Here is a 25,825-nt window from a genome sequence, read left to right as displayed (position 1 = left end):
TTTGGCAGTGTTTGTCCTCAGACTGGGCACCTTTCCTCTTTTGCCAGGATTGATTAGGTTCATTTAGATGGCTTTTATGGGATGGGAGCCTGGGCATTTAGTCGGGCATCGTGCATCAGACAACCCAGAAAATGGGGGCCTCCAGCTGAGGGTCAGCCAAGGGGAGTTGCTGGTAAGAGAGCCCACCTTATTTCCCCCCCCCCGGACCCCAAAGACAATCTAAAGTTCAAAGGAGCGTCTGTGCCAGCCAGTGCCTCCTTGCCCGTCTGCCTCAGGAAGGGATGAGCTGCTCCCCTTACACCAATTTCCTCTTTCCCCCCCCCCCTCAAAAAAAGGATGGGAAAAGCACCCACTTTCTTTTTTCCCCCAATTTTATTCAAAGGATTAAAATACAAAAGAAAAAAATTAACAGACATAAGACAAGAGCATTAAAATAAAAATGAAACACAAAAGACAAAAAAACGTATTTTCTCTTCTGGTTGCAACACTGGCAAACGTATTGCAACAGCAGCAGCAGCTTTTCCCCTCCCTTGCAAAACAAATCCAAAATTTGTAACCTTCTACATCTATTGGACCCCTCAGACATTAACACATACGAAAGAAAAAAATAGTTGACAGATTAAACAACTGCAAAGTTGTAGTTCAAGACAGTCCCTTATTGCCATTTGCTCGTAGAAAGTCTACACAATTTCTCACTTACCACAAATCACCAGGAAAGGGACCCCATTTGTGGCACCTGCAGCCGCCAAGGACTGGGGTCCAGGTGCACAAATTATGTGCCTTTCAATTCCTGGGCTCTGTGCAGGAATAAGGTGAACCCAAACATCCGTAAAATGCCATTTTTCCTCTCCAGAGGCTGCACGTCCCCAGCTAAAGAAGGTCGACCCTCTCATCCCTCCGGGGAAATTGGGGACTCCTGGATGGAGCCATGTGGTTGAGTCCCCCAAGTTAGACTAGACCCCAAAGTTTCTTACTCTGTTTGCATGCGCACAGATAGATGTCTCTTCACCCATAGAGCTCCCTTGAAGTTCCTTGGTCTGCTGAGGAAAGTGAGGCCAAAAATAATAATTCTGAACTATTTGGGTAGCAAAGCTTCATTGCTCCCAGCAGGAGAAAATGTCGAATCACGTTTCAAGGAGTAATTGAACCAGTGGGGTGGGTATTTCTCAACCTCTGCAGCATTCAGAGGGAGGGACTTCGACTCCCAGAATGCCCCATGCTGGCTGGAATTCTGGGAATTGAAGTCCACCCCTCTTAAAGCTGCAGTTACCAAATGCATCTCTCCATCCACACACCCACCCATCCCCACCCACCCTTTTTCTGCAAAAATGTGTTCAAATTCCATCTCTGACTGGCAGCCGGACTTGGGAAGGGCTCGAACCCAATTCTTAAAGGAGAGTCATCTGTTTGGAATCGTAAGCAGGGACTTTTTGAGGGCTGCCAATTGAACCTCCCTCCCTGGGAAGAAGCCGCGGCCTGCACTGTGTCCTAAATAAAGGGTCTTGTGTTCCGGAGAGGTGGGCTTCCTTCTCTTTTGAGTTTACCCATCGAGGCTGATTGGCTGAGGGACACCAGGTGGTGCCCTCTCCCCCTTGCAGGGCAATCTTCTGTGCCTGGCATCAGGTTGGCTCTGGTCGTTCTCCCCCCTCCCCAAAAGGATGCTGGCTTGGCCATCTCAGTGGCTGCCCCCTTCCCATCCAATGGGGCAGCTCCAAGGACCCAAATGGCAGTCAGCCATGAAACCTGGCAAGGTGACCTTGTCCCGAAGTCTCAGCCCAGCCCACCTCACAGGGCTGTTGTTGTGGGGTGAAGAGGAAGGTATGCTGGATATGTTAGCTACCTTATGGGAGGGAGGGGGGAGGGAGGGAGGGGGGAGGAAGGAAGAAAGAAAGAAAGAAAGAAAGAAAGAAAGGAAGGAAGGAAGGAAGGAAGGAAGGAAGGAAGGAAGGAAGGAAGAAAGAAAGAAAGAAAGAAAGAAAGAAAGAAAGAAAGAAAGAAAGAAAGAAAGAAAGAAAGAAAGAAAGAAAGAAAGAGGGGTTTCTGCACCTGGGAAATGCAGCCTGGCTTTGCATTTCTGGCTGAGAAGGGAAGAGAAGAGGTGGGATGTTGGAGCTCTGCTGAAGGCATTCCCCCCCCCTCCACCCATCCCAGGAAGCCCCCCAGTTGGGCTGGAAAAGCTTCAGACCACATTTGCAGGGAGAAAATTCAAGCCACTCAACAGCTGAGCAGTTAACAGTCGCTCTTCTTGCCAAAAGTGCCAAGAAGAGCAACTGGGACGACTAAAGGCCTGGAGACAGAAACAGATGAAGAACAGTTGCAGGATTTGGGTTTGGCCAGAGAAAAGAAGGACCAGGGGGGACAGGATAGCAGCCTTCCAATATCTCAGGGGCTGCCCCAAAGAAGAGGGAGAGTCAAGCTATTCTCCAAAGCACCTGATGAGGGCACGACAAGAAGCAGCGGGTGGAAACTCATCAAGGAGAGAAGGAACCTGGAACTAAGGAGAAATTGTCTAACAATCAGGACAATTAATCAGTGGAACTGCTTGCCACCAGAAGTTGGGGGTGCTCCATTACTGGAGGCTTTCAAGAAGAAACTTTGCTAGTCCTCAAATTATATCACCATAACGGGCCCTGGGGTTTCTGTCATCTGTCGTGATAGTTGTTACGTCAAGGCACCCACGTGACCGACCCAATTTTACATTTTTTGCAGCGGTCGTAAAGCAAACGTGGCAGCTGTAAGGTGAAAATTACAGTCATTAAGTGAGTCCATTATCCACAATACAGTGCCCAGAATCGCTTAGAAACAAGACAGGCGGCAAATAAATTTAATAAATAAGTATTTAGCCTGAGATGGAGGATAAATTAAAGCCACTTGCCAAATGCCCAAAATGTGGTTATAGGGGGAGGGGAGGGGGGAGGATGGCCGTCAGAACTTTGAATCTCAGTCATAAGTACGTTTGGGTGGGGGGGCTCATCAGAACCTCTAACAGTCACTAAGTGATTGGTCATATGTCAAGGACCGCCTGTAAAGAAAGATGGGAGGCCCTGGGGTTCCTAATCCTCCCCTTTTCCCCTCCTCAATTACACCCCCTCCCCACCTCAAAAAGAAAAAATCCAGCGCTCGTCTCGTTTAATGCCCCCAATCCCAGATAAGGGGTCACCAGAAAAATCTTTAAAAACATAATGCGGCCCCAGCATTTTTTTAAAAGTCCCCCCTGCCCCCCGTAAAACATCCCTCAGGCCCACCTGCACAAAAGGAGGAAGAGGCACCCGTGAAGGTTCCCAGAAGAGCTGACTGAGGTGCCCTTAGGGTGCAGGAAGACCCCTCCCCAGGGTCCCCCACGGATGGAGGGTTGGGGGCTGAGCCCACAGCTGTTGCTTGGGAAGGGTCTTGGGGTTCCTGCTTCGCTCTGTGACCCTCTCCCACAATGTGACTGGATGCAACTGGGACCCCCACCCACCAGGTGTGCCAGCCACAGCAAACAGCAGGGCTCCTCTGCAGGTAACCCAGCCCCCAAAATCGCTTCTGAACACGGGTGCAGCGTTCAACTCTCCGCTCAGCGTCCAGCGCAGGAGCTCGTGATGAGGGATTCCAGAATCCGGACCCTCGGTTGTGTGAAGGAGGGATTGGGTCCAGCCCCTCGGATGAGCCCCAGGCCCAGAGGTTCTGCTTGGAGGGAAGAGGCCCTCACGCCCCCCCCCCCCCGGCTCAAGGGCCAGTTCAGATATCAGCGGGCCGCAGCTGCCGCTCGCCCTCGGCCAGGAAGATCCGCAGAGCTCGGTGCAGGAGAAAGACCCCCAGACTCCGCCGGCGTTTCATGGGCCAGCCGACCACCAGGCCGTAATAGTTCCCCTTCTTCTGATTGGTCAGCATCTTCAGACCTGGGGAGGGGGAGGCAAGAGGGAGAAAGGGCTTGCAATCACACAGCACCCTGCAAGGACCCTCCAGATTCCCACCCTCCCTGCACGGAGGGCTGCCCCAAATGCCAACCCCTGGGCCAAGGGGGGTTTGGGCACAGTCCCCCCCTCTGGGGTCTCGGGGGGGGGGCAGGGCTGGGAAAGGCCAGGTGGGCAGAAGCAGCTGTGGTCAAATGCAGAAAGAAAAAGGGGATGAAACTCACTCCTGCCTTGGGCAGGGGGTGGGACTAGAACAGGGGTCTCCAACCTGAGCCGGCTGAGGGATTCTGGGAGTTGAAGTCCATGGAGTTGAGACATAGCTAACCTGGGGGGGAGGGGGTTTAAGGAGGAAGGGGGCCTGCAAGGAAGAGGGAGCCCCCCCCCGTCGTGTGGACCCCCAGAGCCCTTACCGATGGCATCCACCATGCAGGCCTCGCGGGTGTAGGCCTCCACAGGAACCACGTTCTGGAAGCAGTGCATGGAGACGACCCCCTGCCCCCCGGCCCAAATCTCCAGGATGTGCTGGACTTTGGAGGAGACCTGCAGGGCAGAGGGAGACCCCGGTCAAAGGGCAGCCGCCGCCAAGGTGGGCGGAACAAAGCCCTGCCCGCCTCTTTGGGGAGGCACATGGACCCAGACGGCCCCCTCCCCTTCCCCAAACTGCAGCCTCCCACAAGGAGGGAGGCAATTCTGGGGTTTGCAATCTAAGCCCCACTTGGGGAGGGGGCAGAACAGCTGCTTCCAAGCCGAGGGTCAGGCAGCCACACCAAGCAGCCAAAGATCGATCCCCAAGGGATCAAAGCTAGACTGCCCCTGAATTTGGAAGCTCCACACTTAGCGGAGGAGGCTCAAGAAACTCTCCTGAGAAGGTCCCAGAGTTGTCAACAACCCCCCACCTGCGGACATGCCGGCGTCCCCTGGCCCTCCCGGTAGTGGGTCAAGGCTTCGTAGAGGTGGCGGTAGGGCCGGCCGCGGGTCCCCTTGCCCACATAGAAGATGGCACGGACGAAGGTCCGGAAGGCCTCGTCCGGACTGAGCAGCTGGCAGCGGGCGGGCAGGTTCTGGGTCACCCTGCAGAAGAGCAGACCCCAAGGCCATCAGCCGCAGTGAGGGTCTCCCCGCAGCCCCCAAAGCTGCCTTGGCTCTCCGGCCCAGGCAGCCATGTTGCCCCCATAGCCCCCCTCCTCCCTCCGAGGGCTCCTACCTGGGATCCAGCAGCAGGTAGTTGAAGCTGGATTTCAGCAGCCCTTCCCGCCACCTCCGGCTCTTGTCCGGCCGGTCAAACTCTGCGGCCAGCGCCATCTCGTCGGCTTTGGAGGTGGGGATCCGGTAGGTGTCCAGGGCAGAGGCCAGCTCTGGGCTGTAGGCTGAGCACAAGAGGGGGGTGGGCCCAGGACCCCTGGAAGGAGCCGGGTCCTCTGGTGGGTCAAATCCCCCCACCCACATCTTGTTCAGGACTTCTCTTGAGCTCCTCTGGGAAGAGGGTCAATCAGGGACACACACACACACACACCCTCCCTTAAGGCCAGGACCTTCCCCCTTGCACCCGGGACATCGGCCCACAAACCTCACCTCCCCCACTTTGCCCCCACCTCAATTTACTTTTCAAGCTCTCCTCCCACCCCTCCCTTCTCCCCCCCCCCAGGAGAGTCTCTTTCTCCTCCACCCTCCCCCAGAGGCACCCACCTGCAGAGCCCTTCCGGGCTGGGGTCTCAGGGTCCCTGCTCAGCCTCTCCAAGAGCCGCACGTACAACTTCCGAGTGAGGGGCGTCACCGGTCCTGGATCAGCCCCCAACTCGCGCAGCTTGCGTGCCAGAGCGTCATCGGTCAGGTACTCTGGGTTCAAGGGGGCGCGTTCCCCATTGCCCTGCCTGCCCACCGCTGCCCTGGCACACGCCCGCCAGTCGCAAACGAGGGTGTCTTCGCAGCTGCTGGCCCCCGAGTCGTCCGTGGGGGGCAGGTGCCGCTCGATGAGAGTCTGTCCCTCTTCCTCATCCACGTACAGGTATTCCACGGGCTCCGTGGCGCTCAGGTTTGCAGGCTGGCCCCCCGGCGACAGCGGCACCTCCTGGCAAATGGGGCTCAGCCTTCCTGGGGGACAAGTGGCAGACGGGCCCCTCCCAGACAGCCGGCTGAAACTGACTCTGGAGGTCTCCTCCGCTCGCTTGCCCAGAGACCCTCGGACTCCCAAGCTCTCCAGACGCCCAACCTCTGGGCAGCCCTGAGCAGCGTCTCCTGAAGAGGGTTTTCCTGCCCCCAACTCTGTCCTCCTGGAGGGGTCTCCCCTTGAGCTGGCAAGGGAGCAGCCCCAAGAGCCAGGTCCTGGGTTCGAGGGCATCTTCCTGCAGCTGGGAACAGCCGAGACAGCGCTGCCCTCCCCCGTCTCCTCTGCCTCTCTGGCCGGGGGAGGCGAGCGGCTGAGACTGGCAGCCCCTCGGGGTCCGGGGCCCCTCCTGACTCTCCTGGGGCGCCTTGGCATCTCCAGGGGCTCCTCGAAGAGAGAGGCGGTGCTGAGGCTCTGCTGGGGAAGGGCCCCAATCAGGGGGCTTTGGGGGCAGGGGGGCGCAGGGCAGCACTTCCGGTTCGAGGGGAGGAGTGGGGAGTGGGCGACCTTGGTGGCCAGCATCATCGACCGCAGCTGGGCATCCAGAGCGCTGGGGGGCTCTTCTCCAACGATGGCAAGTGGGCTCGGGGCCATCTCTGTGCCACCCAGAGTGCTGCTCGGCCCAAGTGGACCCCCACAGCCATGGAAATGATTCCTCCCTTCCGACGTCCACTGGACAGGGATGGTGTCTTGAGTGGGTGAGCTCGGTTGCCCCTCTCCTGCCTGCCGGGGGCTTGTGGGTAGAGCCGATCTCCCTAACCCTAACCCTCTCATGCCCACCTCCGCCAGCTCTTCCCTCGCTCCAAAGAGGGCTGGCTCCTGGCGTCTCACGGGCAGCCCCCAAGTCTCAGTGGGTCCCTCAGTCCCCCACGCAGACCCTTCCCAAGGAGCCTCGTTCTCTGGGGGGTCCATCATGGACCTTTCCCTCCTCTGTGAAACCTCCCACGTGTTCTTGCTGTGGGGCAGAGCCAAATCTTGACTCCCGGGAAAGATCCGGGCAGCCCCTCTGGTGGGGAGAATCCTCTGGCCACGGAGACCGGTCCCCATGCAGGCTGGAGGCCCACGACACGACCCTCCGTTGCTGGTGTTGCAGCCACCCGCAGGGCCACTAGGGGCAGCCTTTCTGTCTTCCCACTCATGAACGTAGCCGTATCCTGGGCCTTCCACAGCACTTGTATAACATTCACTAATGCACGAAAGATACCGGTCAGTGCTGGCGGCTGAGCACCTGCCCAGAGACCTTCCTCTCCCTGAGCATCCGTCCAGAGTCCCGCTGACCCCCAGGACAGAGGCCGGGTCAACCACGATCTTTCCCAAGTCCGACACGGCTGTGGACTCAGCCAGGTGACCAAGGCAGGTGATGTCCAGCCCGTCCTGGCTTGGGAGCGTCACCGAGAGGCCGGGATCCAGGGAGCCACACCCCTGAGAAAGGCCACAGGCGTTGGCATCCTGTGGGTGATGGAGTGGGGCCGCTTCTGGTCCAGGCCTGGTTCCGAGGCTGGCAGAGGGCAGGGTCTTCTGTGGGGATCCTGCGGTGCATGGCATGTCCGGTCTGAACGAGAGACCCTCGGAGCCCACTAATGAGAGGGGACCCCCGAGAGCTGTCCCTGGGCCCGGGGGTGAGCTGCACCCTTCCTCTGCAGAGGCCCAGATGTCCCAAGACTGCTTCACACCAGCGTCCGACAGAGAGCGCCCCACCTCGTTATCCCAGGGGTTCTGTACGTCGACACAACTCGAAGCTGGCTTCCTGGGGGGCAGGAAGGCATTGGGGGAGTCCAGCGGCTGGACCCCGAAGTCAGCCAGATCCAAAATCGTGTCGCCCCGCCAGGAGCACTCGGTGAGAAAGGAAGAGGCCGACCGATCCTGGATGCAAGGCCCAGGGACACTGTTGGGAGCGGCTCCCCCAGGCTGACGGAAGGTCCCAGGTGGCTCCCCGTGCTGACGAGCCTCCTTCAGGGAGAACGGTGGCAGTCTATCAGATGGGTAAGTGAGAGAGTTGCCCGGCCCAGTTTGCCCAGAATCTTCCATTATGGTGGTCAGGAAGCTTTCTGCTCTCCGCTGAGCTGCATAAAAGATTGGGGGGTAGAGGGGGAAGGAATATTTGAAGGCTTATGTTAAGATTATGTTTGGCAGTCCCAAAGCTGCTTTTTCAAGAGGCAATGGGACTTTCTTTGTTTTTCCTTGAAGATGTTTCGCTTCTCCTCCAAGAAGCTTCTTGGAGTTCTGGCTGAATGGTGGGGAATGGAAGGATTTATACCCCTTGGCAGTCCTCTGGTCGTTAGTGCTCTCTCTGAGAGTCCTGGAGGCCACTTGAGGATTTATCTGTGCTTTCAGGGTCACCTGAATAGTGCATATGGTGACTGCAAGGAATATAAATCCTTCCATCCTCCACCATTCCCTCAGAACGGAGGAAGCTTCTTGGATGAGAAGCGAAACCCCTTCAAGGAAAAACTAAGAAAGTCCAGTTGCCTCTTGAAAAAACACTTTTGGGACAACCCTGACCTGGATGACAGTCTTCATAGACCTTATGACCGGCAGACACTTACGGAAGCTGCTGTTCCACCCTCCGTCCTGCAGGATGTTGACACAGGTTGCGTTCCCCTGCTCCACAGCCAGGTCGAAAGCGGAGTTCCCATCCTGAGACACAAAGGAAAGACAGAATCAACCAGTGGGGGCTGCGGCCCTCGTTCTCCACGCTGGGGGCTTCTTTCCAGTCCACCGCCAGCTCCCCAGATCTGGGCTCCCTGAAATCTAGAGAAGGTGTCAAGTCCACCACCATCATCACAACCCAAGACCACCGTCGTGCTAGGAACGGTTCTGAAACGGACTCTCCTCGGGGCAGAGACGTCCCCAAAGCCACGTCCTCAGGAGAAACGGGTCTCCTGTCAAATCTGTTGGCTGTGGGGCAGCAAGCAGGAACCTGAGACCGTGGGGTGAAGGGAGCTTTCAAGACCAGGCTTTCAGCTCAGAATTTCAGAGGGCCGCTGGGGGTAAAGAGCCCTTAGACTCGTCTGCCGCTTCACAGCCCTCTCTAAGCGGTTTACGGAGCCAGCCTCTTGCCCCCAACCCTCTGGGTCCTCAGTCTGAGCCCCTTCGCTCCATTTAAAGGAATGAAGTTGGGAGCCGTGATTTACGGTTTATTTAACCTTTTAAATTCCAAATAGGATTTGCAGCATAAAATACGACACAGGCAGGAGGCCTAAATCACAAAACCTAAAAAAAAAAATAAAACTTGGCCTGAGTTTTCTTCCCAGCTGAAACGGAAAATTAATTAATTAATTAATTAATTAATTCATTAATTAATTAATTCATTCATTCATTCATTCATTCATTCAATTTGTATGCCGCCCCTCTCCGAAGACTCAGGGCGGCATTTAAAATCATTATAAAAAACATTTAAGAATTAAAAACATTAAAAACATTAAAACGCATTCACACCATTCGTGGCCAGATCTCGCCAGATCGCAAAGTGAGATCAATGGCCCGAGGTCTGCCGGAAGAGCCAGGTCTTCACCGCTTTTCGGAAGGCCAGTAGGTGGGGGTGGTCCGGACCTCAGGAGGTAACTGGTTCCAGAGAGCCGGGGCAGCCACAGAGAAGGCCCCCCCCCTGCGGGCCTGCCAGCCAGCATTGTTTAGCTGACGGGACGGGATTTACCTTTGGGTAACTTATCCTCCCCAGATCCTAAAGTGGAAACAAGAGATTTTTTTCCCCCACCTGAGGGGAAGAATCAGGCAAAAGCAGAACCGATTTAAATGCTTGGGTGGGGGGGATTTGCTCCTGTGGGGCAGAGACCCAGCCAACAGAGGAAAACTGAGTGGCCAGTAGAGGTCATCAGACCCCGTTCTTCCCCTTAACGCAGTTGTGGGTCGCAGGGGTTGTGTGGCCAGGCAGTGGAGTCGGCAATCTCCCCCCAGCGGAGTCCTAAACGGAGGCAGAGGTAGCCAGCCCCACCCGCCCCCTCCTGGGGAGAGAAGCCCTTGGACCCACCTGGTCTTCCAGGTGAGGGTCGCCACCCTCGGTCAGCAGGAGCCCCAAGCAGGCGGTGCATCCCCAGGAGGCAGCAACGTGGAGGGGGGTGAGGCCTTCCCCAGATCTGGGAAGAGAGAGGACATGGGCACAATCTTTCTTTCTCCCTCCCCTCCTTTCCTTCCTCCCCTTCCCTCTTCCATCGCCTTCCTCCTTCCCTTCCCTTCCCTCTTTTCCCTCCCTTCACCTCCTCTCTTCCGTCTTTCAAGTTTTTGGAGCCCAGCGCTTCTCCTGGGAAAGGAGCAGGGCCTCCCTCCCTCTTTCCCCCCTTCCTTCCTCTCCCTCCCCCCCCCTCTGCTTTCCTTCCTTCCCCTCCCCTCTTTTCCCTCCCATCTCCTTCCTCCTCCCCTTCCCTCTTTTCCCTCCCTTCACCTCCTCTCTTCCGTCTTTCAAGTTTTTGGAGCCCAGTGCTTCTCCTGGGAAAGGAGCAGGGCCTCCCTCCCTCTTTCCCCCCTTCCTTCCTCTCCCTCCCCCCCTCTGCTTTCCTTCCTTCCCCTCCCCTCTTTTCCCTCCCATCTCCTTCCTCCTCCCCTTCCCTCTTTTCCCTCCCTTCACCTCCTCTCTTCTGTCTTTCAAGTTTTTGGAGCCCAGTGCTTCTCCTGGGAAAGGAGCAGGGCCTCCCTCCCTCTTTCCCCCCTTCATTCCTCTCCCTCCCCCCTCTGCTTTCCTTCCTTCCCCTCCCGGCCTTTTTCCCCCTTCTATTTCTATTCCTTTCCTCCTTTCTGCTAACTGATTCAGCTGCCAAGCTGCCTTCCTCCAGATGCCCTGGTCCTGGCCCATCCTGGCTTTGGCTCAATTCAAATCCCTCTCGGGCCGAGATGTCGAGGGTCTGCTCTCCCCAACGTCCTTCGCAGGGAGAGAAAAAGCTCCTCACGTACCTGACGTTGGGGTCTCCCCCGTGCTGGAGGAGGAGGCGGAGGCCACGTATCCCGTTCTCCTGCTCCAGGCCGGCAGCCAAGTGCATGGGGGCCACTCCCTCCGGCAGGACCAGGTTGGGGTCGGCTCCCTCCCGGAGCAGGGCAGCCACCATCCTGAAAGCAGAGGGAGGGAGGGGGGGCTTGAAGAAGGGAGGGTCCCCAGCAGGTAAGGGGAGCACAGGGCCACCTTCCCCTCAACATTATTGTCACTTTAAATGTACACCACGCTAACATGAAATTCCGTTGCATAGAGCTCCGAAAGCTCTCCTAAGTCAGAAGAGGTGGGCTGGGGGGCTTTGGGAGGGGAGGAAAGAGGAGGGGGAGGAGGAACAGGCTGCCCCTTTAAATGTTGGCTTCTCCTCAAGGGAAGAATTTCCAGCCAAATTTTGAAGCAGAGGCTGCAGGACCCTCCCTGCCAGAGAGGCTGCAGAGCAGGGCTGGCTCAGGAATTCTGGGAGTTGAAGTCCCTAAGTTGTAAAGTTGCCATAGCTGCCACATTGCAGAGGGCCCGACTACATGACCTCTAAGGTCCCTTGCAGTGCTAGAAGCCACCAAAGAAGAAGAGCTGCAGGATTACACTTCTGATCACCCACTGCCCCATGCAAGAAGACAGTCTCTTTTCAGTGAGGGAGGGGTGCTGCTACCTAAGGCCGTTTCCCCTTAGTGCCCTCCACTGGTCCCAAGTTTGGCCCATCCTCCCCAACACTCCAGCCCAGAGGTGTCAAACTCGCGGCCGTGAGTTTGATACCCTTGCTCTGACCTAACCTCCTCCCTAACCCTCACACCTGGACAGGAAAAGCCAAAGGTACAAGGACAGATTAGGCGAAACCTGGCACAAAAACAGGAACTGTGAGAGGGACCTCGGAGTCTTAGTGGACGATCACTTAAACCTGAGCCAGGCATGTGCGGCAGCAGCCAAGAAAGCGAATACAATCCTTGGTTGAATAAACAGAGGCACAGAATCACAATACTGCTTTAGCCCTGCTTTATAAAGACGTGGTAAGGCCACAGCTGGAACACGGCATCCAGTTTTGGGTCACCACGTTACAAAAAAGAAGTTGAGACTTTGGGAAAAGTGCAGAGAAGAGCAACTAAGATGATGAAGGGCTGGGAGACTAAAACATATGAAGAACGACTGCAGGATTTGGGTTTCTCTAGTCTAGAGAAAAGGAGGGACATGATAGCAGCATTCCAGTATTTGAGGGGCTGCCACAAAGAAGAGGGGGTCAGATTATTCTCCAAAGCACCAAGAGGCAAGACAAGAAACAATGGTTGGAAAATAATCAAGGAGAGAAGCAACCTGGAATTAAGGAGAAACTTCCTAACAGTGAAGACAATTAACCAGTGGAACAGCTCGCCACCAGAAGCTGTGGGTGATCCATCCCTGGAGGTTTTAAAGAAGAGATTGGGCAGCCATTTGTCTGAAATGGGTCAGGGTCTCCTGCTTGAGCAGGGGGTTGGTCTAGAAGACCTCCAAGGTCCCTTCCAGCTCTATTCTGATTGATTGATTGATTGAACCCTTGTCCCTGCCAAGCCTCCCTGCGATCAACCGGCCTGCACCCCGCAAACGTGTTTTTGCAGAGCGGGGAGGCCGGCTTGCCAATGCACCTTCCTCCAGGTAAACGCAACACCTGGCAGGTGGCGGAAGCGCAGTTGCGCCCGGGGATCCTTGGCAAAGCAAGTTTTCGGGCGAGGCGAGGGGGGCACCGGGCCACTGCTGTTCGGAGATCCGCTCTTCTCATTGCAAAACGTGCAGAAGCCACGCGAGGCGGACCCACGAGCCACTTACGCGTCGTCCTGGCCCCGCAGAGCCCCGCAGAGCCGCGCCGCCAGCTCCAAAGCGCTGTGCTTCATGGCGCCGCTAGGGGGCGGCCGCGGGAAAGGGAGGGGCACACCTGTGCCGGGCAGTCGCGGGCACGCATGCGCACTTCTTCCCCAGCGGGCAGACCGGTGTCTTACGTCGCCTCTCGGAGGCGGCAGAGCGGGGCGGTCGGTTTGCTGAGGCGGCCGTGAGGCGGAGGAGGCCGGTCGCGTCAGCGCGTCCCGGCCCGGCGTAGCGAACTCATCTCGGTCGGTGATCAGTGGCCATAGAGTTTCCAAAGCCACGAAGTCAACACGGCGCCGCCATCTTGTTCCCGTCGTTTGAAGCTTCCCTCGGAGTTTTTCATTGGAAGGCCGCGGTAATACGTCCCCGCCCTGATGGGCTGCTTGCCTATCCAATCGGAAGAGCCTTTGCTTTACGGTGATTGGTTGGAATTCCAACGCTCCCGCCTCCTTTTTCCACCCCTCCTATTTCTTGAATGGGTTCAGGACAGGATTGGCTCATTCACAGGGATCGATTCCCATTTCATCTATTTTAAAATGAGATAAAGGAGAACTGGCTGATTTAGTGACACCTAATAAAAGAATCCAGATTCCTTAACAGGCATGGAGTTTCAGAAGCTGCAGTGGCATTAAACCCAGCAGTTTAAATCATAAATATTTAATATTATACTTGATTTCTTGGAAAATAAATCAGGAAGCCTTTAAATGTGTCCTGTTTGCTTTTAAATATATATGCATTCACAGTCTTATTTGAACTAGCACTTCTTGTTATTCAGGCTGCAAACTTTAGTTCCCTGTTTGCATTGGTTAACTACCGTTTCCCCGAAAATAAGACCCTGTCTCATATTTTTTTGAACCCTGAAATAAGCACTTGGCCTTGTGCTCAAAAGCCCGATTGGGCTTGTTATCAGGGGACGTCTTATTTTGGGGGAAACAGGGTATTTAACTGCTTCACCCTTATTGCAGCCTCTATTGCAACCCAGGAATTCTGATATAAACTGCTGGTAGTGGAGATTTGCAAGGGCAGCCTAAACCGGTTCCTAGTTCTCAGCCTCTTGAGCATGGGTGGACTTCAACTCCCAGAATTCATGCTGGCTGGGGAATTTTAGGAGTTGAAGCCCACCCACCTTCAAGTCACCCAGGTGAGAAACACGGCCTTAGATGGACGATTTTAAAAAACGACTTCGTTAGGAACAGTCCTTGATTTACAGCCAGGATTGAACCCAACATTTCTGTTACTAAGCAAGACATTTTACAACCTTCCTTGCCACAGTTGTTAAGTGAAACTGCAGTTGTTAAGTGAGTCATGTGGCTCTTAAGGGAATCTGGCTTCCCCATTGACTCTGCTTGTCAGATGGTCGCAAAAGAGGCTCAAGTGGCCTCCTAGGACGTTGCAACCATTGTTAAGTATGAACAGTTAAACCAAGTGTCTGAATTTCGATCATGTGACCACACGGATGCTGCAATGGTCATACGTGTGAAAAACAGTCATAAGTTTTTTCCCCCAATGCCGCTGTAATTTCAAATGGTCACTAAGTGAACTGTTATAAGACGAGGACTAACTGTACTGGGCAGTCACACAGCCCGAGAGATCAGGATGTAATTTCCATCCTTTTTCAGGAGCCAAGCAGAACCGGGCAGCCGGACGGCTTCTCCCTCTCCTGTAGGCACAGGGTCATCCTTGCACGGGCCGACTCTGCTGCCTTGAAATGCACCTTCCCACCCTCAGAATGTGTCCCCCGATTGAGGGAACCCGTCCGACAGCACCAGCTGGCAAGGGAAGCCAAGGGGAATCTTGAGGGCATGCAGACTGCCGTTTGCACAAGACTGGGCTGGGCTCAGGCAACCCTCACTAGCAAGCCACGTTCCATTTGCAGAGTCTGGAGAATTTATGCCTTGTGTGGGCAACATCTGGGGGAGCTGCCTTAAGCCACTGGGAGTTGGGTGGCCTTAGAAATTACAAAGAAATAAACATATCAGCTGTGAGTTGCCCATTCGGTTTATATGTATAACACTGTGTTGTTTCTTGTAAAGTTGTTTCTCTGTGTCATATAATACATGTTGCTATATACATAATTTTGTATGTATGTATGTATGTATTTATCTTGTCATGTTTATGTAGTGTAAAATAGGGGGTGGTGACCAGTGGTGAAATCTGAACCAGTTTACTACCAGTTTGCTGGCTGCACATGCATACTGCCCGCCAAATGCGCCCTGCACGCACGCACAGTTTGCACCACACAAATGCGAAGTGCACGCACACAGTACACACCAAAAGGAGGTATGGGGTAAGTAGAACAGCGCACGGGGGGGGGGGAGTGATCAGCTGCGGTGCGCCATCTTTTTTTTTTAACTTTTAAAAGCCAAATAGCTTGTAAAAAAAAAAAGGCTTTTAAAAGGTAGAAAAAAGGCTCCCATGATCGCGAGGCACAGCTGTGATCGTCAGAGCCTTTTTTTTTTTACTTTTAAAAGCAAAATCTGTGCATGCAAACTGCAGTCATGGGACCGTGGGGGGTGCAATGGCCATAAGTGTGAGGACCAGAGACTTTCCAGCACCATCGTAACTTAGAGCAGTCAAACAAATGTTCGTAAGTTAGTTGGAGTCCCCGGGAGAAGCCAGACACGCATCTGGAAAAGCAAAAGACCAAAAGCCAGAAGAGTTTTCCAAACTTTACTGGAATCCAGCTGAGCAACACCGGATTCCTTCAACGGAAAGAGATCTGACTCGCAAGGAAGGTAGGTCACATTTTTTAATCAACTGACACCGAACCCCCCAGGCTTTTCATTCCCCGGGAAGCCGCTCCCTCCAGCGTCCCAAATGGAGGCCTTCTTTCTTCCTTTTGGGGAGGGGGGTGTCCCAACCACCCGTGCAAATTCCCCAGCCAGGGAGGTTACAAAGGAGAGAGAGGGTCTCACAGGGGTCTTCCTCGCAGCCCCCTCACGGGCTAAGGGCTAGGCTGGTCTCCCTGCTTCCTCCCAGCCCACCCCCTCCGGTCCGATCGGGAGGGTCACACCACGGCCTCCATCTCGGGCGCCGCCTCCTCCTCGTCCTCCAGCATGCTGTAGGAGGCGTGGGTCTGGAAGGGCCGCTGGAGGGGGTGGGCCAGCAGTTTGGCCATGCAGTTGTGCAGCTCCACGGCCGGGCCGCTCAGGGAGACCTCGTACTTGTAGTTGGTGCCCTTGGCGTCCAGGTTGCTGAAGGCGGCGAAGGTCTCCTGGGAGGGGAAGGGGGGCACACGCACGTGAGGAGACGGGGGACCGGGCAGGGTTTGCTCCCGGTCCACAACTCGGAAAGGGTCCCTTGGCTGACCTCCAGAACCGGAAGCTTGGATCACATTGCTCAAAAGATCTTCTCCTTCCTTGATTTACGGTGGCACCTCCAACCTCGGCCACTTTTAAGACTTGCGGAGAAGGAAGAAAGGAAGGAAGGAGAAAAGGAAGGGAGGGAGAGGAAGGGAAGGAAGGAAAATGAATAAGGAAAGAGAAAGAAAGAAAAAGAAGAAAAAAGAAGGAAGGAAAGTGAATAAATAAAGAAGGAAAGAGAAAGAAAATGAAAGGAAGGGGAATAAATAAATGAAAGAAAAAGGAAGGAAAGAAAGAGATGAAGGAAAAGGAAGGAAGGTGAATAAATAAATAAGAAAGAAGGAAAGAGAAAGGAAAGGAAGGAAGGAGAATGAAAGGAAGGAAGGAAGGAAGGAAGGAAAGCAGAAGAAGGGAGGAATAAAAACCGAAAGGGCAAAGGTCCACAGATGGTTGGGTCAAAAGAAAGGGGGGCCATCTTTCAATATAATTCTCTCTATAGGAATGCTGGGAGTTGAAGTCCACCAGTCTTAAAGGGGCCACGGTTGGAGATCCCTTGGGTGAGAAGTTAGAATGAAAAGAAAATAAACGAGAACCCAGGAACGGATTTACCTTCCAGGTGACTTCCTCCTCCTTGTCCTCAACACCGTTGTGGATGTAGAGCACGTCAAAGAAGAAATAAGGGCACTGGAGCATTTTCTGTGGGGGGGGGAGGAGAGGCGATCAGGAGGGGAAGAGAATCCCAGCCCTCCTTCCTCCCCTTTCACAGCCAGCAGTGGGATCAAAAGGGAGTTTCCTATTTTTTTTGTTTCTCTGTAAGGGAGCCAGAAACTGACTCCCACCTTCTAGCAATGGCTGCAGAAGTCAAGAGTCCCGCTCTGCGGTCTCCTGGGCTTGCTGGGATCTGAGATCTCTTCTACACGAGACTCGGGGTACCACCGAAAACTCTGGGTGGGTGGGTGGGTGTTCCCTCCCTCCAGGCGGGGGCAGCCTTGTGAGACCAAGGAAACGGGCACCTTCATCTGGTCGGTCACCACCACGGGCGGCTGGCAAGCAGGACGGCTGTAGACTAAGATGGTCCTCACCACGTAGGGCGGAGGGATGGTCTGGATGTTCTCCATCACCGGGAGCTCCGTCTTCTGCTGTCTGCCGAGAGAACGAGACAAAGCGTGGCGGGCGGCAGAGCCAGGAGGACCCAACGCCCCACCGGCTGCAAACCCCAACCCTCCCGGCCGGCACAGTCCCGAGGACCGGAGGCTTTCGGCCAGAGGGCAGGAAGGGCCATATGTCAAGGACTGCCTGGGCTGCAGCCTAACGTCAAACTTCCTGGATTCTGAGTGGCAGCTCCAAGCGTTTCCTTTTCCTGCCTTTGATTCGTAGGAAGGCCGATATTTGGGTTCCCACGCACGGCTGGAGCTTCAAGGGGAGGGCTGCCATGGACACTCTGCCCCCCCCCCATTTGGAGCCCCCCCCCACCAAGGGCTCCTGCCAAGGACCCCGGAAGGGACAACCAAGCCCAGGGGGAGGAAGGTGAAAGACTCACATCAGATTGAAAAGGCCTTCCAGATCTGATCAGCAAAAGTTGAGGTCAATGCCTGGATTTAGAGCAGGGGTCTCCAACCTTGGCAACTTTAAGACTTGTGGACCTCAACTCCCAGAATTCCTCAGCCAGCTGGCTGAGGAATTCTGGGAGTTGAAGTCCACAAGTCTTAAAGTTGCCAAGGTTGGAGACCCCTGATTTAGAGACCTTCTCCAAACGCCTCCGCAAGGCCAGGATCCCCAGCTGGAACCACCCCCAATGGATAGTCCTCGACCTACGACCATAATTTCCATTGCTAAGCAAGGCAGTTGTTAAGGGAGAGTTTGGCCCCCTTTTTATGACCCTACCTGCCCATTGTTGAGTTAGTAACAACTCTTGCTTGTCGGGAGGTCGCAAAAAGAGGATTGCGTGATCCCCCTTCCCGAGACACTGCAACGGTCGTAAGTACGAGTCGGTTGGCAAGGGTCTGAACTATGACCATAGGGATGCTGCAACGGTCGTAAGTGTGAAAATCGAGGCGCTATCTGTAGAATCCCAGCAAGGGGGCTGTTTGGAGCCCTCCTTTCTCAACCCTTGAGGGTGGCCTTGCAGGGGGCTGGACTAGAAGACCTCCAAGGTCCCCTCCAGCTCTCTTCTGATTTGCCCTTCAGGGATCCAGGTTCCCTTTCCAACCGCAAAAGTGGCTCTGCGGAACCTCCCAGGCCCTCTTCTTCTCCTGCGGGGCCAGATCCGAATTCTGCCAGGGTCCCACAAGTCATTCTGCCCTTGCCAAGACCCTGTGCCAGACGAGAAGTAGGAACCCCGGGCCAGACGGATTGGACCCAGAGACCGGCAACTGTCAGCTTAAAAACACAGCCTGGTTTTCTCCCCGTCTCTTCCTCCAAATCGGATCAGATTTTCCTAATTGGGGGGGGGATCCCTAGCAGAGGTCACCCCCCCCGCTTCTCCTGCCAGCGGGGCCCCCCTTTCGGAAAGGATACTGAAAGACTTGCAGAGGATGGTCTTCAGGTCGTACAAGCAGCTGCAAACCTCCCTGGGCTCGGAAGTGAAGCCGGAGAGCTACGGAGAGGAGGAGGAGGAGGAGGAGGCCGCGTGAGCTCGGATCCTGTGGGATCCACAGGGATCGCAGGCAGCCCTCAGCTTACGACAGTGAACGAGCCTGGAATTACGCTCACAAGCCGCGTTGCCCGCTACGCGACCACTTTGTGAGCTTTTTTATAGCGGCCGTTAAGTGAATCACCGTCGTTAGGCGAAAGCAGTTCAAAGAATCCACTGTTCGTCATTTCCTTGCCGGAAAACAGAAATAAATGCCAGTTTCTGGAGACAACGTCGTATATCTGCAGGACCCTGCAAACACCCGTGACACGTCGGTCAGCAGCCAGGAGCCCAAAATGCGATTGTGTGACGGTGGGGGAGGGGAGGGCTCACTGGGTCCTGAGAGCCCCAAGGACGTAACTTCGAACAATCGCCAAGTGACCAGACCTAATTCGAGGAATACCTGCACAGGTAGTCCTCGCCTTATGACCACAATGGAGCCCAAAATCTCTGTTGTTAAATGAGACATCTGTTGAGTTCTGCCCCGTTTTATGACCTTTCTCGCCTCAGTTGTTAAACGAATCATTGCAGTTGATGAGTGAGTAACCCGGTTGTTAAGCGAATCTGGCTTCCCCACAGACCTGGCTTGCCAGAAGGTCGCAAAAGGGGGATCGCAGGGCACCCCCGGGACACTGGGACCGTCATAAATATGAGTCAGCTGCCCAGCATCTGGATTTTGGTCACATGATCACTGGGAAGCTGCAAAGGTCATTTATGACTGTGAAAAATGGTCCTAAACTTTTTTCAGTGCTGCTGTAACTTTGAATGGTAACTAACAGATGTAACAGAGTTGGAAGGGACCTTATAGGTCATCTAGTCCAACCCTCCGTCCAAGCAAGAGACCCTACACCATTTCTGACAGATGGCAGCCCAGTCTTCTCTTGAAAGTCTCAAGTGATGAAGCTCCCACAACTTCCTCCTCTCTGTGGCAGCCCCTCAAATACTGGAAGATGCTCTCCTGTCTCCCCTGGTGTCCCACTAAATGGACTGTTTTAATTCGAAGACTGCCAGTATGTGAAAGCCAGAAAGCAGGAGCAGAGGCCGTTTGCGGAGTGTCCGGCATCCGGTCTCTGCCCCAACCGGCCTCTTCCGAGGAACACGGCCGGCCTAAAGTGGGTTACCCACCTGCATGAACTCAGCCGGGGAAGGGGAGCTGGCAGCACCAGCAAATGCTTCCCTGCGGTGGAGAGTCCCCACGTTAAAACCCGCCTGACCTGGGTTCAAGGAATGAAGGCCGAAGCCCCGTCACAGTCTCTGCCAGTGAAACCGCTGGGAAGCCTTGGCAGGGGCACCAGTGGGCGCACACGGCCGGGCAGATCCGTTCTGAGCAGGCCATCTGGGCACAAACGGGGCAGACAAGGCAGGGAAGGACACCCCGCCATCTGTGTGTGTGGAACACCCCCCCCCCCGCAAGCGTACCCACCCAAGTGACGTCATTGTTCACCACCACCAGGGCAAACTCGTGGCTCTTGTCGATCTTGTGCTTGGTGCGGACAAACATCTCAATCATCTTCTGGGAGATGTTGAGGGCGTTGGTCTTCAGCCTGCCAGGGGGAGGAGAGGAAGAGGAGGCCCATGAGGCACCGCCAGGGAAACGCGGATCGAAGCCCTGCAGAGATGCCCCGGCCTTCCTCCCCCTCCAGAGATCTAAGAAAGGGGCCGGTTCCAGAGGAGACAAGGCCCGCCTCACGAGGAGACCCCCGAATTTCTTTCTGCTCAGCCAAGAGGACTAGAATCTTAACTGCAGGCCTTTGCAGCACCCCCAGGAAGAGGCTGGGACACCCCCTTCGGCCTGAAGGCGGGACAGCCACAGCAAGAACCAAAAGGCCAGCCAGGTTTGTCCTCCGTGCCCGGCCAGCCACCCTTTGAAGCCAGAGACGGCACCGCGTCTTGCCCAAGGAGGATCTGCTGGGCCCCAGGAAGCCAGCACCCCCCCCCCCAAAAAAAGATCCCTCTGGCCAAGGGAGGGGTCCCGGCTCACCCGTTGAAGGACTCCAGCCTCGGGTGGGACATTTCCTCCGAGAGATCCAGGCAGATGATCTGGGACAGAGAAGGAAGGAAATTAAACATGGATGCGATTCCTGCCTCTCTCTCTCCATCGATCTATTCAGGTCTTTTAAACGTTCTTTTTTCTCACTTTTCCTTCTTCTTTATTAAGAGAGGGTTAAATGGTGTGCGTGCAAGAGAAAATAGGTGGATTCATACGTGTCTTTCCATCTCATTGTAGAAAATCCTCAACTTATTTGAAGTTTTTTTTTCTTTCTTGCTTTAATTTATATGCCGCCCTTCTCTGGAGACTCAGGGCGGCTTACAATGCGTTAAGCAATAGCCTTCATCCTTTTGTATATTTTATACAAAGTCAGCTTATTGCCCCCACAAACTGGGTCCTCATTTAACCTACCTTAGAAAGGATGGAAGGCTGAGTCAACCTTGAGCCTTGGCGAGATTCGAACTCTGCAGTAATTGCAGGCAGCTGATGTTAATAACAGTGCTTTAGTCTGCTGCGCCACCAGGGCAAACGTTACAAACGACTTACAACTTTTGACTGTCACAGCATCCCCCAGGGATCAAAATTCAGGCGCTTGGCAACTGGCATGATATTTACAGCCACTGCAGGATCCCGGGGATCATGGGATCACCATCTGTGACCTTCCCAGCTGGCTTCTGACAAACAAAGCCAAATTCACTTAACGACTATGCGATCCACTGAACAACGGCGGTCGTTCGCTTACAGATTGCGGCAAGGAAGTTTGTAAAATTGGCCACAACTCGCTTAAGAACGCTCTTGCTCAGCAATGCAACTTCTGGCCCAACCTGGGGTCATAATTCGAGGACTATCTGCATATTTTTCGGGGGGGGGCAGAGGGAGGGAAGTGATACAATGCAAAGGACAGAGAGAACCAAAGAGCCGTCGTTCCCATCCCAAGCCTCATTTTCAGCTCCAGCCCTACTTGTTTCAACCTCCCCCCCTTCTCTTCCAATTCCACCCCCCCTCTGCTGGGGGTCCCAGTTGAACCCTGTTTTCCCCCCTCCATTTTCTTAATTGCACTCAAGACACCCCACCCCCACCCTTTCCTTGCTGTCTTTGAACCGTTGTTCTTCCCGGCCCTCTTTGAGTGGCCTCTGCAATTATTTCTTTCTCTCCGTGCAACCTTACACTTGGCCCATCTGACGCTCTCCTGCAATCAATCAATCAATCAATCAGATGGAGCTGGAAGGGACCTTGGAGGTCTTCTAGTCCAACCCTCAGTCCGATCAACCGTCTTTTCAAGCAGCGTTTCTCAGGCCCAGCAACTGATAAGAAGCGTGGCTGGGGAATTCTGGGAGGCTGAAGCCCACCCCCCTTCAGGCTGCCAAGGCTGGGAAACACTGCTCTGACCACTAGGCTGGGCGTTCTAACCGTCAGGGATATAGGGAGCATTCATTCATTCATTTCCTAGCTTGGTGAGGAAGGGTCTGCAAGGAAACAACCCAGCTCAGAGAGCACTGGGGACCCCGCATATAAGAAGCATTTGCAAAAGAGCTTCACAAAATATCTTTCCGTGAGCAAAGCATCCTTCCTGGGACTCATTAAAGCAGCAACATCTTTGGGACCTCTTCATTTCAAAGACCTGAATGTGTGTCGACAGTCCCAGCAAATGTGGTGCATGTGCCAGCACACACACACAAACACTCACACACACACACCTACACACAGACAGGAACTCTGTGCGCTGCCATGCTGAGACACCCTAAGGAGGCAGCTGCTTTAATGGTCCAAAGCAGGAGGCACATTTTGCAAAGTCTCTCCTCCAAATGGATGAATCTCTTGCCAATCGGAGATCTGGTTAAGGGGAGGCAGATGCAGAGAAAGGGAAAAACGGAAGGGAGGGCAGTAGCTGGGGGGGTGGGGGGGTCTGGATGGGGTTGTCTCCGCTCACCACTTTCTCTGGGCAGTTCACCCGCGGCGTCCGGACCTGGAACTCGGAGGGAGGGGTTGGGGCCAGCCAAGTCTTGCCATTGGGGGTCTGGATGGCAGCACTGGGGGGGCTGGTGGTGGTGCTGGCCGCCTCCCCCTCCCCTTCACTTCGACTCCCCACGCTGGCCTGCATGCTGAGGGTGCGGTCCTCGGCCCCCTCCGGGTTGGACCGGGTTCTGGGCCGCTGCTCGGCCGCCATTTTCTCCTCTTCCTCCTCCGTCGTGCTGTTGGTCTCCGAGGTGTCCATCCAAGTCCCACAGTCCGGGGGTGAGTCCAGGATTGCCAGACACTCACCGGGGAAAGAGATAGGAGTGGTGGGAGTCTGGCTGTCCTCCCTTTGGGGAAGAGATATAGCAAACAGGTCAGACTCGGAGATGGTAAACACACACAATTCTATACAGATTAATAGAGTGGGAAGGTCATCTAGTCCAACCCCCCACCAAGCAGGAGACCCTACACCATTTCTGACAGACGGCAGATATACATACTTGCCCAGTGCAAAATATTATTCCAAAATGTCCGTATTTCTAATACAGGGGTATCAAACTCAAGGCCCAGGGGCCAGATCACACCCACAGGGTGCTTGAATCTGGCCCCCAGGGTCACCCTGGAAATAGCGAAGGACCGGCCCGCAATGCCTCTGCCAGTAAAAACGGAGCTTGGGCAGGACGCCCGCATCCCTCCCGGGCTCCGATGCCCCCGACATGAGTGATGCCCCTCTCCGCCCCCGGAGGTCCAACACAGCCCTCAATGCAGCCGAGTTTGACACCCCTGTTCTAATACATTTATACATTTATACATGATTTCTTTTTCTTGCTCATATTTCTTTCACTTTTTTGTTAAACATTTTTAGGTGATTTTTTCCCCTCTCTATTTGAGAATATATACTATTATCTTCGTGTTTTGCTCCCTCTTTCATTTTAATTAAAATTATTAATGATAAACACAACCCAGAGATGCACAGAAGCAGAGTTCACAGTAAAACCAATTAGGGCAGCCGTTTTCAAGCTTGCCAACATTAAATATGAATTTATTTATATGCTGCCCATCTCAGTCTAAGAAATGACTTTACAACAAGTGTTCTTCTTAAATCCTGGGGGTGGAAGCCCACCCTTTTTCAAGTTGCCAAGGTTCAAAAATCACTGATCTAAGGCAACCTTTCTCCCCAGTCTGTGGCCCCTCTGGATGAGGCCTCCCACGCTGGTTGGGGATTCTGGAACTGAAGCTCCACCACAACAGCCTCCAACCCTGAACAGGCAGAAGTCACACAGGTAAGTGCGCAAGACACAGGAACCCCTTGAGATCTTCTATGGCCAGTCTGCCAATTCTCTATTCCAGGGTCTCCCAACTCGGCCACTTTCAGACTTGTGGACTTCAACTTCCAGAATTCCCCAGCCAGCATTCTGGGAGTTGAAAGAAACCCACAAGCCTTAGAGTGGCTGAGTTTGGAGACCCCTCCTCTAGTCTGCCCCTTAGGCCCCCAGACGAGGTCATGGAGGCTTTTTGGGGGGGGGGGTCTTTTGCAGCACTTTCTCCACTTTAGGCATCCTCTTGCCCCCCCCCCCGTGTCTTAGCCCTCCTCCTTAAGAGAGGCAGGATCAGGAAGGGGCGACCCTGAGCAAGGCTCCGGGGTCCCCAGCAGCTGAGGGGTCCCCGATCGACCCAAACCCCCATTTAATCTGCGATTCCGGACGAGGGAGTGATGCCAACCTTCTGGGCGGGGAGGGGCTGCAACCTCTCCTCCTTTGGGGGCTCCTGGCCCAGAGATGCCCACAGCCAGACGGGTCCGGAGAGCCTTCTGCAAAGGAGAAGCCGGGTTCAGCGAAGCCCCTTCCCCTCCCATCGAGGCCCCCTTCCCAGCAGCGGCCCCCACCCCCACCCCCACCCCACTGCTTGCAAGGACCTGGACTCCCTCCCAGGCACCCCCGCCCCGCCCAGCACCCGTTTCCCCCCACCCCACCCGCCGCCCCCCCCTCTGCCTTGCGAGCGCCGCGCACGCGGGCGCCGGGTTGCAAAGCCAGGGAGCGCCGGGCGAAGCCCGAGGGAGCCCCCGCCGCCCCTTTGCAAGCCCCCCGCCCCGCACCTGGACCTGCCACACCCGGAGAGACAGGAAGGGGGGGGGGAGAGAAAAACACCCAAAGCAGCCGCCCTCGCAAGGGCTGCCGGGACTTGTAGTTTCCGCGCGAGAGACGGCTGGAAGGCGCGGGAGTCTCCTCCCCCGAAGAGGGGGAGCCAGGGAGGGGCGGCGGCTGCTCGGGCTGGGGGTCGGGGGGCTTCTCTGCAGGGTCGCTCTGCCCACCTTGCAGCGCCCCGGAGCTTCCCGGCTTCTTTCTCTGCAAAGCCCGCTTCTGACTTTGATTTGGACTTCAACTCCCAGAATTCCTCCCCCCCCCCATGAGTTATAAAGATCATTGCATTGAAAAAGGGCCTCGCTTTCTGGAAACTTTGGACACCCCCAGCTCTAGACCTTTGGGGTTTTTTCTTTCTGTCTTTCTAATTCTTTCCCTTCTTTCCTTTTTCTTTCTTCCTCTTTTTCTTTGCTTTCTTTTTCACTTTCTCCTTCCTTCCTTCCCCTAAATATTCCCTTTTTTTGTTGTTGCGTTCAATTAACACAACCATTAAAAGTCACTTTTGTTGTTGTTAATTGTGAAGTCATGTCCATGATCCCATGGACCACGTTGCTCCAGGCCTTCCTGTCCTCCACCATCCTCTGGAGTCCATTGAAGCTCACGCCGACTGCTTCAGTGACTCCATCCAGCCACCTCGTTCTCTGCCGTCCCTTCTTCTCCTTTTGCCCTCCATCGTTCCCAGCATTGGGCTCTTCTCCAGGGAGTCCTTCCTTCTCATTAGGTGGCCAAAGGATTTGAGTTTCCTCTTCAGGATCTGGCCTTCTAAAGAGCCGTCAGGGTTGATCTCCTCTAGGACTGACCGGTTGGATGGCCTTGCAGTCCCAAGAGACTCGCAGAAGTCTCCTCCAGCACCAGAGTTCAAAGGCCTCCATTCTTTGGCCTTCTCAGCCTTCCTTATGGTCCAACCTTCACAGCCACACATTGCAACTGGGAAGACCATCGCCTTGACTAGACGCTCTTTTGTTGGCAGGTTGATGTCTCTGCTTTTTAGTAGGCTGTCTAGATTTGCCATGGCTTTCCTCCCCAGGAGGAAGC

General features: G+C 54.8%; 2 protein-coding genes across 6 annotated transcripts; both read right to left on the bottom strand.

The window, feature by feature from the left end:
• Window positions 1–353: 353 nt before the first annotated feature.
• On the bottom strand, window positions 354–13,104 carry ANKLE1 (ankyrin repeat and LEM domain containing 1). 3 transcript variants are annotated; one of them, XM_087893073.1, is made up of 9 exons: window positions 12,734–13,104; window positions 10,906–11,058; window positions 9,989–10,094; window positions 8,547–8,637; window positions 5,583–8,063; window positions 5,101–5,263; window positions 4,793–4,967; window positions 4,307–4,436; window positions 354–3,881 (listed from the first exon to the last, which is right to left on the bottom strand). In XM_087893073.1, exons 1-9 carry the CDS (start codon window positions 12,796–12,798, stop codon window positions 3,721–3,723), a joined length of 3,525 nt encoding a protein of 1,174 aa, XP_087749199.1. In that variant the 5' UTR covers window positions 12,799–13,104; the 3' UTR covers window positions 354–3,720. The 3 variants fall into 3 exon arrangements, with proteins under 3 accessions (XP_087749199.1, XP_060537611.2, XP_087749204.1); XM_060681628.2 differs by having other exon boundaries at window positions 12,904–13,088; XM_087893078.1 differs by lacking the exon at window positions 4,307–4,436 and having other exon boundaries at window positions 3,113–3,881.
• A 2,321-nt stretch (window positions 13,105–15,425) lies between these two features.
• Window positions 15,426–25,019, bottom strand: BABAM1 (BRISC and BRCA1 A complex member 1). 3 transcript variants are annotated; one of them, XM_060681636.2, is made up of 10 exons: window positions 24,961–25,019; window positions 24,372–24,459; window positions 22,624–22,996; window positions 20,685–20,743; window positions 20,127–20,247; window positions 18,589–18,667; window positions 17,612–17,636; window positions 17,085–17,214; window positions 16,681–16,767; window positions 15,426–15,983 (listed from the first exon to the last, which is right to left on the bottom strand). In XM_060681636.2, the coding sequence occupies exons 3-10, from the start codon at window positions 22,906–22,908 to the stop codon at window positions 15,777–15,779; spliced, it is 993 nt and encodes a 330-aa protein (XP_060537619.2). In that variant the 5' UTR covers window positions 22,909–22,996; window positions 24,372–24,459; window positions 24,961–25,019; the 3' UTR covers window positions 15,426–15,776. The 3 variants fall into 3 exon arrangements, with proteins under 3 accessions (XP_060537619.2, XP_060537618.2, XP_087749191.1); XM_060681635.2 differs by lacking the exon at window positions 24,961–25,019 and adding an exon at window positions 24,745–24,861; XM_087893065.1 differs by lacking the exons at window positions 24,372–24,459; window positions 24,961–25,019 and adding an exon at window positions 24,745–24,776.
• Window positions 25,020–25,825: the final 806 nt, after the last annotated feature.

The sequence above is a fragment of the Pantherophis guttatus genome, chromosome 1 (assembly GCF_059756535.1).
Source record: "Pantherophis guttatus breed Tessera chromosome 1, ASM5975653v1, whole genome shotgun sequence".
In the NCBI taxonomy this organism is placed as follows: Eukaryota; Metazoa; Chordata; class Lepidosauria; order Squamata; family Colubridae; genus Pantherophis; species Pantherophis guttatus.
This window is presented reverse-complemented; position numbering and strand designations above follow the sequence as displayed.